At 34.0% G+C, this 12,066-nt stretch overlaps 1 protein-coding gene across 1 annotated transcript; it reads right to left on the bottom strand.

Moving 5' to 3' along the window:
- Nucleotides 1-1,529: 1,529 nt before the first annotated feature.
- On the bottom strand, nucleotides 1,530-3,530 carry LOC107676086 (cell wall protein DAN4-like; the record flags this gene model as incomplete). Its single annotated transcript, XM_016470610.1, has 3 exons — nucleotides 3,514-3,530; nucleotides 1,608-1,848; nucleotides 1,530-1,577 (listed from the first exon to the last, which is right to left on the bottom strand). Coding segments are annotated over exons 1-3 (306 nt in total), but the record flags the coding sequence as incomplete, so codon positions are not given.
- Between the last annotated feature and the right edge of the window lie 8,536 nt (nucleotides 3,531-12,066).

Consider the following 12,066-nt stretch of genomic DNA (forward strand, 5'->3'; position numbering starts at 1 on the left):
TGGTGGATGTTTCAGGAGCAGTTGTTGTGATCGTGGAAGTCTCTGTTGTTGTAGATGTTTCTGCTGCACTAATGGTGGATGTTTCAGCAGCAGTTGTTGTGATCGTGGAAGTCTCTGTTGTTGTAGATGTTTCTGCTTCACTAGTGGTGGATGTTTCAGGAGCAGTTGTTGTGATCGTGAAAGTCTCTGTCATTGTAGATGTTTTTGCTGCACTAGTGGTGGATGTTTCAGGAGCAGTTGTTGTGATCGTGGAAGCCTCTGTTGTTGTAGATGTTTCTGCTGCACTGGTGGGGGATGTTTCTGCAGGAGTTGTTGTGATTGTGGAAGTCTCTGTCGTTGTAGATGTTTCTGCTTCACTAGTGGTGGATGTTTCAGGAGCAGTTGTGATCATGGAAGTCTCTGTCGTTGTAGATGTTTCTGCTGCACTAGTGGTGGATGTTTCAGGAGCAGTTGTTGTGTTTGAGGAAGTGTCTGTTGTTGTAGATGTTTCTGCTACAATAGTGGTGGATGTTTCTGCAGGAATCGTGGTTGTGGAAGTCTCTGTTGTTGTAGATGTTTCTGCTTCACTAGTGGTGGATGTTTCAGGAGCAGTTGTGATCGTGGAAGTTTCTGTCCTTGTAGATGTTTCTGCTGCACTAGTGGTGGATGTTTCAGGAGCAGCTGTTGTGATCGTGGAAGTCTCTGTCGTTGTAGATATTTCTGCTGCACTAGTGGTGGATGTTTCAGCAGTTGTTGTGATTGTGGAAGTCTCTGTCGTTGTAGATGTTTTTGCTGCACTAGTGGTGGATGTTTCAGCAGGAGTTGGTGTGATTGTGGAAGTGTCTGTTGTTGTAGATGTTTCTGCTGCAGTTGTTGTGATTGTGGAAGTCTCTGTTGTTGTAGATGTTTCTGCTGCACTAGTGGTGGATGTTTCCACAGGAGTCGTGATCGTGGAAGCCTCTGTTGTTGTAGATGTTTCTGCTGCACTGGTGGGGGATGTTTCTGCAGGAGTTGTTGTGATTGTGGAAGTCTCTGTCGTTGTAGATGTTTCTGCTGCACTAGTGGTGGATGTTTCAGCAGGAGTTGTTGTGATTGTGGAAGTGTCTGTTGTTGAAGATGTTTCTGCTGCAGTTGTTGTGATTGTGGAAGTCTCTGTTGTTGTAGATGTTTCTGCTGCACTAGTGGTGGATGTCTCAGCAGGAGTTGTTATTGTGGAAGTCTCTGTTGTTGTAGATGTTTCAGCTGCACTAGTGGTGGATGTTTCCACAGCAGTCGTGATTGTGGAAGTCTCTGTTGTTGCAGATTTTTCTGCTGCACTAGTGGTGGATGGTTCAGCAGTTGTTTTGATCGTGGAAGTCTCAGTTGTTGTAGATGATTCTGCTGCAGTAGTGGTGGATGATTCAGGAGTCGTTGGTGTGATTGAGGAGGTCTCTGTTGTTGTAGATGTTTCTGCTGCACTAGTGGTGGATGTTTCTGGAGCAATTTGCTGCACTAGTGGTGGATGTTTCAGCAGTTGTTTTGATCATGGAAGTCTCTGTTGTTGTAGATGTTTCTGCTGCACTAGTGGTGGATGTTTCAGGAGCAGTTGTTGTGATCGTGGAAGTCTCTGTTGTTGTAGATGTTTCTGCTTCACTAGTGGCGGATGTTTCAGGAGCAGTTGTTGTGATCGTGGAAGTCTCTGTCGTTGTAGATGTTTCTACTTCACTAGTGGTGGATGTTTCAGCAGTTGTTTTGATCGTGGAAGTCTCAGTTGTTGTAGATGATTCTGCTGCAGTAGTGGTGGATGATTCAGGAGTCGTTGGTGTGATTGAGGAGGTCTCTGTTGTTGTAGATGTTTCTGCTGCACTAGTGGTGGATGTTTCAGCAGGAGTTGTTGTGATTGTGGAAGTCTCTGTCGTTGTAGATGTTTCTGCTGCACTAGTGGTGGATGTTTCAGCAGGAGTTGTTGTGATTGTGGAAGTCTCTGTCGTTGTAGATGTTTCTGCTGCACTAGTGGTGGATGTTTCAGCAGGAGTTGTTGTGATTGTGGAAGTCTCTGTCGTTGTAGATGTTTCTGCTGCACTAGTGGTGGATGTTTCAGCAGGAGTTGTTGTGATTGTGGAAGTCTCTGTCGTTGTAGATGTTTCTGCTGCACTAGTGGTGGATGTTTCAGCAGGAGTTGTTGTGATTGTGGAAGTCTCTGTCGTTGTAGATGTTTCTGCTGCACTAGTGGTGGATGTTTCAGCAGGAGTTGTTGTGATTGTGGAAGTCTCTGTCGTTGTAGATGTTTCTGCTGCACTAGTGGTGGATGTTTCAGCAGGAGTTGTTGTGATTGTGGAAGTCTCTGTCGTTGTAGATGTTTCTGCTGCACTAGTGGTGGATGTTTCAGCAGGAGTTGTTGTGATTGTGGAAGTCTCTGTCGTTGTAGATGTTTCTGCTGCACTAGTGGTGGATGTTTCAGCAGGAGTTGTTGTGATTGTGGAAGTCTCTGTCGTTGTAGATGTTTCTGCTGCACTAGTGGTGGATGTTTCAGCAGGAGTTGTTGTGATTGTGGAAGTCTCTGTCGTTGTAGATGTTTCTGCTGCACTAGTGGTGGATGTTTCAGCAGGAGTTGTTGTGATTGTGGAAGTCTCTGTCGTTGTAGATGTTTCTGCTGCACTAGTGGTGGATGTTTCAGCAGGAGTTGTTGTGATTGTGGAAGTCTCTGTCGTTGTAGATGTTTCTGCTGCACTAGTGGTGGATGTTTCAGCAGGAGTTGTTGTGATTGTGGAAGTCTCTGTCGTTGTAGATGTTTCTGCTGCACTAGTGGTGGATGTTTCAGCAGGAGTTGTTGTGATTGTGGAAGTCTCTGTCGTTGTAGATGTTTCTGCTGCACTAGTGGTGGATGTTTCAGCAGGAGTTGTTGTGATTGTGGAAGTCTCTGTCGTTGTAGATGTTTCTGCTGCACTAGTGGTGGATGTTTCAGCAGGAGTTGTTGTGATTGTGGAAGTCTCTGTCGTTGTAGATGTTTCTGCTGCACTAGTGGTGGATGTTTCAGGAGCAGTTCTTGTGATTGTGGAAGTCTCTGTTGTTGTAGCTGTTTCTGCTGCACTAGTCGTGGATGGTTCAGTAAGTGTCGTCATGGCAGGTGTAGAACTTGTTGTTTGCGACTCAGCTATTGCTAGAGAAAAGAAAAACTTTTGGTATATATTTTTCATTTTTGATTTGTCAAAACATTATGCAAATTCATGCCAATAAAATGTTTTACCAACTACAAAAAAATTTTTTTAAATAAGTAAATAAATTAAATCTAAGAATGATATGTTATAACTATGAATATCTATGAAACAGTTCTATTATAGTCAATATTTTTTAGCCCCTGCACAAGCTGTGCACTTAATTTGATGAGAATCAGAATTACAATATTGTATTTACAATCTGGACACCAGGACAAAAAAGGATATGCATTTCCAGTGATAGAGGCGCTACATGTTAAGAATATCATCAGAACTGTTCAGCCTCACTACTCTATCCTCAGTATCTCTCACTACAGATTTGTCAAGACATGTTCTCCACAAGTGTCTTAGACCCATCCTTCCTATTAATTTTGCTCGTAGGTTTCTTTTTTTCCCTAATAAATACATGAAGAAATACTTTTTGTTGTGAAGTTGAATGACTTACAGATAAAAATCCATATTATAACAAAAGCTCTCCACTCCATCGTGGAAAGTGTCAAGTGGTGAAGAAAAGAATCTGTGAAGTAAGCAATAGATCACTTAAGATATTTTTATACATAAATATATTTTGCTTAATCAAAGAAAAACACATAAAATACAATAAAACATCAAATGAGCCATCTACTGTATTAGTTGAAACACACACACACACACAAACACACAAGCTCTACTCCTCAAAAAAAAAAAAAAAAAAAACACTTTAAAACTGGTGAAATTAGTGATGGTTGTGATTTCAGATTTCATGCAGTAGGTCGTTCTAGAGCCTTGGACCCACAACAGCAAAATTGTAATAAATAATTGGTCCCATTTTATATTAGGTTGTACTTATTGTGTTCATATTGTATTGCAAAACATTTTTGCTGCTATTTAAGTGGGATACGGGTAAGGTTAGGGACAGGTTTGGTGTAAGGTGTAAGGGATGGGTCAACAGTGTAATTAAACAGATAGCCGATGTTGTCCGGACACTGGAAAGGTCTATCAAAAATATAGTTTATTTTGCATATGCAAATGTAATTACAGAAATTAATTACAGATATAATCACATGCAGGTATTTTTTTAAATATAATTACAATGTAAAACATGTATGTACACAATAAGAGCATTGTATCAAATGATTAATTTAAGTACATAGTAGTTAAGGCCACCTAATATAAAGTGGGACCAATAATTCAATAAATTATAACTACAGTCTATAGAGGTGTCAGACAACTCTCTGTTATCTGCTAGAATAAACCAAAACTACAAACAGCATTTTCATTTATGTCAACTTCCCAAACTGTTACCCAATTGCCATAAATAACGTTAGAGTATCAGTTAAAACGATTTTATGAGCAATTTAAAAAAAAATTAAATCAAGACCATGTGTAAACTGAAGAAATTAACTTGAATATCTGGCAAAATACATTTAGTGACAGTACACATACCACAGATTTCTGCTACCATCAATTTACTACAAATCCATTTTTTTGCTTTATTTTTTTTATTGATAACTCACATACTACGAGAAATTAATGCATTTTTTGTTATCCTATAGTCTGTTAAAATTTCTTGTTTAATTTATAATTAACACAAACATCTTTAATAAGAACATAGTTATATAACGTCCTTACCTTATCCTTGAGCAAATATCACTGAGCTGTGAAATAAAAATGGTTAATCCACTGTTGGTTCAACGGCTTCAAGGACTAGTTATCCTTTGCTCAATTTCAGCACTTTTCTTGACTCACCTGTAGCAATACTGCCTTAAATAGAATGCATGACGTGGTTGGTTTTTCTTCTCCTTTAATGAAATGCATAAATAAGTAATGGAATGCTACTTGGCAGGGGCTGTGATTTGTTGTATTATTGTGTCTGTCAACAGCATGTTTTCTCTCTCTCTCTCTCTCTCCAGACCTATTTATTACAGCTGTGATGATGATGCTAGGAATGTTTGCCAAATTTATAAATAGAGGCTGTTAAACAACTTGACAACCCTGTCTTCAAAAGGTTGATGATAAAAATCAATATCATTTGATAGTATGTTATCATATAAGTGTGACTATCATATGATACAGAATTTTATAGAGCGTATTTTGTTATGGAACCTTGAGATTACTTTTATAGAGTATAAATTCTAAACTTGCAATTGTTGTTGTTTTTGTTGAAATAGTTATATTCTTTGTGATGTTAGAAGCTTATCTTTCTGTTCGTTGATTATCATTATTATTGATGCACAAGATTATAGTTATTTCACATGTATTTATAAAAACAAAATAGTCATATTGCCTTGATTTTTTATAATAAATGGTTTATTCTTTTTGATTAATATACCAATTACAAGCATATTTAGTTTTCCTTGAATAAAACAATAATTTGCAATTGAAACAAATATAAAACCGGAAGACTTAGATTCTGGTGAGAACATAGATGCATGTTTTTATTTAGATTATCACGCAGCACATTTACATATATGCGTGTTTATTTTTCCTACGTCAAATGTTCATGCTTGTTACACATGCAAGATGTCAAGAGATACCTGGTTAACCAAAAGCATTCTTCACATTCATTGCTTCTGGGAACATTTCCCACATCTTTTGAAATTGTGTCACTGGTTAAACTCCTAGTGCTGATTGGATTAAAATGTTTAGTATAATATGAAATTTATATATTTCTTTACATATCAGGACTTATAGTTAGAAAAATAGTGTATATACTGCACAGGTACTCTCTAGTTCTCTTCATGTAGGTATGATCAATAATAAGTTTACTTGTTTGTTCATATTGTGTTCTTTTTCACAATTCTGAGTTTAAATTGAATTAAAATCATTAAAAAAAATTAAATATTTAGAAATGTATTGAATGATTTTAAGTGGAAATCCAATATAATATTTAGAGATGTAGATAGAAATAAAAAATGTAATATGGACAAATCCGAATTAAATCTGATCAGAAATTACATTTGCTGAATATAGATATTGAAATTAAACTGTTGAATAACAAGTAATAAGCAGCTTTAGAGTACGTTATAAAAAAGAGTTAGTATAAAGTTTAGTCTTCAAGTCATTTTGTTTTAAGTGTCACTTTGCTTATAATTCTGAGTTTAAATTGAATTAAAATCATAAAAAAAAATTAAATATTTAGAAATGTATTGAATGATTTTAAGTGGAAATCCAATATAATATTTAGAGATGTAGAAAGAAATAAAAAATGTAATATGGACAAATCCGAATTAAATCTGATCAGAAATTACATTTGCTGAATATAGATATTGAAATTAAACTGTTGAATAACAAGTAATAAGCAGCTTTAGAGTACGTTATAAAAAAGAGTTAGTATAAAGTTTAGTCTTCAAGTCATTTTGTTTTAAGTGTCACTTTGCTTATAAAGTCCAGTAAAGTAGCTGTCATGCTATGGGCGTACATTTCTGCATAATCATTCTTGCCATTACAATCAAGCCTTAGAAGTGAATAGATGGGTGTGGTGGGTGTTACTGTGAACCACCCTCCACTTTATACTTTCTGAAACTGCCAAGTGATGCTGTGGACATGATATGAAACCAGACTTAGGAGAGATGTTTTATATTAAATAGTATAATATAAAGGAAGTGCTACTGTATTGTCTAATATATATGCTGTCCAAATTGTCTGTGCCTGTGTTTGTGTGTGTGTGTGTGTGTGTGTGTGCATGGTACATACATTTGTACATATATGTTAACCTTAACCAGCCTAATGATCAGGGTGTGTTAGTAAAAATAGCAACCTCTTTTGTGAACTTCCTGTTCCAGAGCAGGTTCCAGGGTGAGGATCTGAAGCAAATGTCACAAAACATCAGAGCATGCCAGTAAATGTCTGCATTTTGACAAGACATGGCTTTGACCAGTGGTGGGCATGTTACTTTAAAAAAGTAAATAGTATAGTTACTAGTTACTTCTCACAAATAGTAACTAAGGGCCAGTTTTACTAAACAGGGCAAATTAGCGCGAGAGCGCAATTCCAAAATGGAATTCCCGTTGGGAGGGGAAACTTCTGTGGGGGATTCACTAACAATGCGCAAATTAAAGAACACAGACGCAAGATCTCATTTACATATCAACCAACGCAATATAGGCCTATATATATTATGAGGTGCCAAACAGGAAATAATTATATACAAATCTGAATATGTAGATGTAAATCTTAATATATAATTGTAAATTGTGAATATATAGTTATAAGCCTGAATATATAATTGTAAATAGTTAATATACAGTTATAATTCTGACTATACTATGTCTGAATATATAGAAGTAAATATGTATATATACTCATAAGTCTAAATATATAAATGCAAATCTGAATATATAATTAGAATTCTGAATATATAAATGTAAATCTTAATATATAGTTATAAGTCTGAATATATAAATGCAAATCTGAAAATATACTTATAATTCTGAATATATAAATGTAAATCTGAATATATAGTTATAAGTCTGAATATATAGAAGTAAATCGGAATATATAGTTATAAATCGGAATATATAAATGTAAATTGAGAATATATAGAAGTAAATCTGAATATATAGTTATAACTCTGAATATATAAATGTAAATTGTAAATATATAGAAGTAAATCTTAATATATAGTTAAGTCTGAATATATAAATGTAAATCTGAATATATACTTATAAATCTGAATATATAAATGTAAATCTGAATATATAGTTATAATTCTGAATATGTAAATGTAAATCTGAATATATAGTTATAGATCTGAATATATAAATGTAAATTGTGAATATGTAGTTATAACTCTGAATATATAAATGTAAATTGTAAATATATAGAAGAAAATCTGAATATATAGTTAAAAGTCTGAATATATAGAGGTAAATCCAAAAATATAGTTGTAAAGTTTGAATATATAAATGTAAATTGTGAATTTATATTTTTTTATTCTAATTATATAATAGTAAATCACAATGTATTTTTATTAATCTTGAGTATATAAATGCAAATCTGAATATATATATATATACTACATTTCAACATAAATATATCTTTACTATTAGGCATATCAATAGGCAGATGTTCTTGCTTTTTTAATGAAAACAGTATGCTTATGTATCCTGTACATGTATCAATGCAGATATTGTACTAATAGCATTGTCACTGACTATGAGGACCTTTTGGCACCATAGCCAGCCTTTTTTAAAGTAGATGGAAAATACTCCTTTTGGTTTAGATTAGCGAGATGCACTAACAATAAAGCTCATTCTGATAATTAATATAGTAAAATATTTACATTGATAACTATATACAGGATTTACAGGTATACTAAAAGGTCTATTGATATGCCTTATAATAAAGATACAGTTATATTGAGATGTAGACAATATATATATTGTTATTCAGACTTATAACAATATATTCAGATTTACTTCTATATATTCACAATTTACATTTATATATTCACATTTATAACTATATATTCACAATTTACATTTATATATTCAGATTTATAACTATATATTCAGATTTACATCTATATATTCAGATTTATAAATATATATTCAGATTTACATTTATATATTCAGACATACATTTATATATTCAAAATTATAAATATATATTCAACGGTACACAGATGTCACGGTTCGGTACGTACCTCGGTTCTGGGGTCACGGTTCGATACGATTTCGGTACAACAGGAGAAAAACGTCTCAGGTTACTTGTGTAACCATGGTTCCCTGAGTAGGGAACGAGACACTGCGTCCTCTAGGGGTCGCTATGGGGAACGCCTCGTCGTGACCCGTGTCTGAAGCATACATTGAAAAACACCAACTCGTTGGCCGGCGACAGCCATGACGTCACTACCGGTGCGACTATAGTATAAATAGGCGCCGGGAGCACACATCATTCACTTCTTCGTCTGAAGCTTGCGTCCGCAGCATGGCGAGACAAGAGATACCTGGTTAACCAAAAGCATTCTTCACATTCATTGCTTCTGGGAACATTTCCCACATCTTTTGAAATTGTGTCACTGGTTAAACTCCTAGTGCTGATTGGATTAAAATGTTTAGTATAATATGAAATTTATATATTTCTTTACATATCAGGACTTATAGTTAGAAAAATAGTGTATATACTGCACAGGTACTCTCTAGTTCTCTTCATGTAGGTATGATCAATAATAAGTTTACTTGTTTGTTCATATTGTGTTCTTTTTCACAATTCTGAGTTTAAATTGAATTAAAATCATTAAAAAAAATTAAATATTTAGAAATGTATTGAATGATTTTAAGTGGAAATCCAATATAATATTTAGAGATGTAGATAGAAATAAAAAATGTAATATGGACAAATCCGAATTAAATCTGATCAGAAATTACATTTGCTGAATATAGATATTGAAATTAAACTGTTGAATAACAAGTAATAAGCAGCTTTAGAGTACGTTATAAAAAAGAGTTAGTATAAAGTTTAGTCTTCAAGTCATTTTGTTTTAAGTGTCACTTTGCTTATAAAGTCCAGTAAAGTAGCTGTCATGCTATGGGCGTACATTTCTGCATAATCATTCTTGCCATTACAATCAAGCCTTAGAAGTGAATAGATGGGTGTGGTGGGTGTTACTGTGAACCACCCTCCACTTTATACTTTCTGAAACTGCCAAGTGATGCTGTGGACATGATATGAAACCAGACTTAGGAGAGATGTTTTATATTAAATAGTATAATATAAAGGAAGTGCTACTGTATTGTCTAATATATATGCTGTCCAAATTGTCTGTGCCTGTGTTTGTGTGTGTGTGTGTGTGTGTGTGTGCATGGTACATACATTTGTACATATATGTTAACCTTAACCAGCCTAATGATCAGGGTGTGTTAGTAAAAATAGCAACCTCTTTTGTGAACTTCCTGTTCCAGAGCAGGTTCCAGGGTGAGGATCTGAAGCAAATGTCACAAAACATCAGAGCATGCCAGTAAATGTCTGCATTTTGACAAGACATGGCTTTGACCAGTGGTGGGCATGTTACTTTAAAAAAGTAAATAGTATAGTTACTAGTTACTTCTCACAAATAGTAACTAAGGGCCAGTTTTACTAAACAGGGCAAATTAGCGCGAGAGCGCAATTCCAAAATGGAATTCCCGTTGGGAGGGGAAACTTCTGTGGGGGATTCACTAACAATGCGCAAATTAAAGAACACAGACGCAAGATCTCATTTACATATCAACCAACGCAATATAGGCCTATATATATTATGAGGTGCCAAACAGGAAATAATTATATACAAATCTGAATATGTAGATGTAAATCTTAATATATAATTGTAAATTGTGAATATATAGTTATAAGCCTGAATATATAATTGTAAATAGTTAATATACAGTTATAATTCTGACTATACTATGTCTGAATATATAGAAGTAAATATGTATATATACTCATAAGTCTAAATATATAAATGCAAATCTGAATATATAATTAGAATTCTGAATATATAAATGTAAATCTTAATATATAGTTATAAGTCTGAATATATAAATGCAAATCTGAAAATATACTTATAATTCTGAATATATAAATGTAAATCTGAATATATAGTTATAAGTCTGAATATATAGAAGTAAATCGGAATATATAGTTATAAATCGGAATATATAAATGTAAATTGAGAATATATAGAAGTAAATCTGAATATATAGTTATAACTCTGAATATATAAATGTAAATTGTAAATATATAGAAGAAAATCTGAATATATAGTTAAAAGTCTGAATATATAGAGGTAAATCCAAAAATATAGTTGTAAAGTTTGAATATATAAATGTAAATTGTGAATTTATATTTTTTTATTCTAATTATATAATAGTAAATCACAATGTATTTTTATTAATCTTGAGTATATAAATGCAAATCTGAATATATATATATATATAGTCTACATTTCAACATAAATATATCTTTACTATTAGGCATATCAATAGGCAGATGTTCTTGCTTTTTTAATGAAAACAGTATGCTTATGTATCCTGTACATGTATCAATGCAGATATTGTAATATATTCATTATTTTAATTATTACTGTCTATCATATGCTGCTGCAATTGTCTCCATTCACTCCAATCACTATTTGTAAACATATTGTTACGCGTTGGTGAGGTATAAACGCACAAGGACGAAGGAGATCAACAAAAAGTTATTTTAATTAGAAAATCCAGGAGACAGCATCCTATACATGTATCAATGCAGATATTGTACTAATAGCATTGTCACTGACTATGAGGACCTTTTGGCACCATAGCCAGCCTTTTTTAAAGTAGATGGAAAATACTCCTTTTGGTTTAGATTAGCGAGATGCACTAACAATAAAGCTCATTCTGATAATTAATATAGTAAAATATTTACATTGATAACTATATACAGGATTTACAGGTATACTAAAAGGTCTATTGATATGCCTTATAATAAAGATACAGTTATATTGAGATGTAGACAATATATATATTGTTATTCAGACTTATAACAAGATTTATAAATATATATTCAGATTTACATTTATATATTCAGACATACATTTATATATTCAAAATTATAAATATATATTCAACGGTACACAGATGTCACGGTTCGGTACGTACCTCGGTTCTGGGGTCACGGTTCGATACGATTTCGGTACAACAGGAGAAAAACGTCTCAGGTTACTTGTGTAACCATGGTTCCCTGAGTAGGGAACGAGACACTGCGTCCTCTAGGGGTCGCTATGGGGAACGCCTCGTCGTGACCCGTGTCTGAAGCATACATTGAAAAACACCAACTCGTTGGCCGGCGACAGCCATGACGTCACTACCGGTGCGACTATAGTATAAATAGGCGCCGGGAGCACACATCATTCACTTCTTCGTCTGAAGCTTGCGTCCGCAGCATGGCGAGA

The sequence above is a fragment of the Sinocyclocheilus anshuiensis genome, unplaced genomic scaffold, assembly GCF_001515605.1.
Source record: "Sinocyclocheilus anshuiensis isolate Anshui unplaced genomic scaffold, SAMN03320099.WGS_v1.1 scaffold469, whole genome shotgun sequence".
NCBI lineage: Eukaryota > Metazoa > Chordata > Actinopteri > Cypriniformes > Cyprinidae > Sinocyclocheilus > Sinocyclocheilus anshuiensis.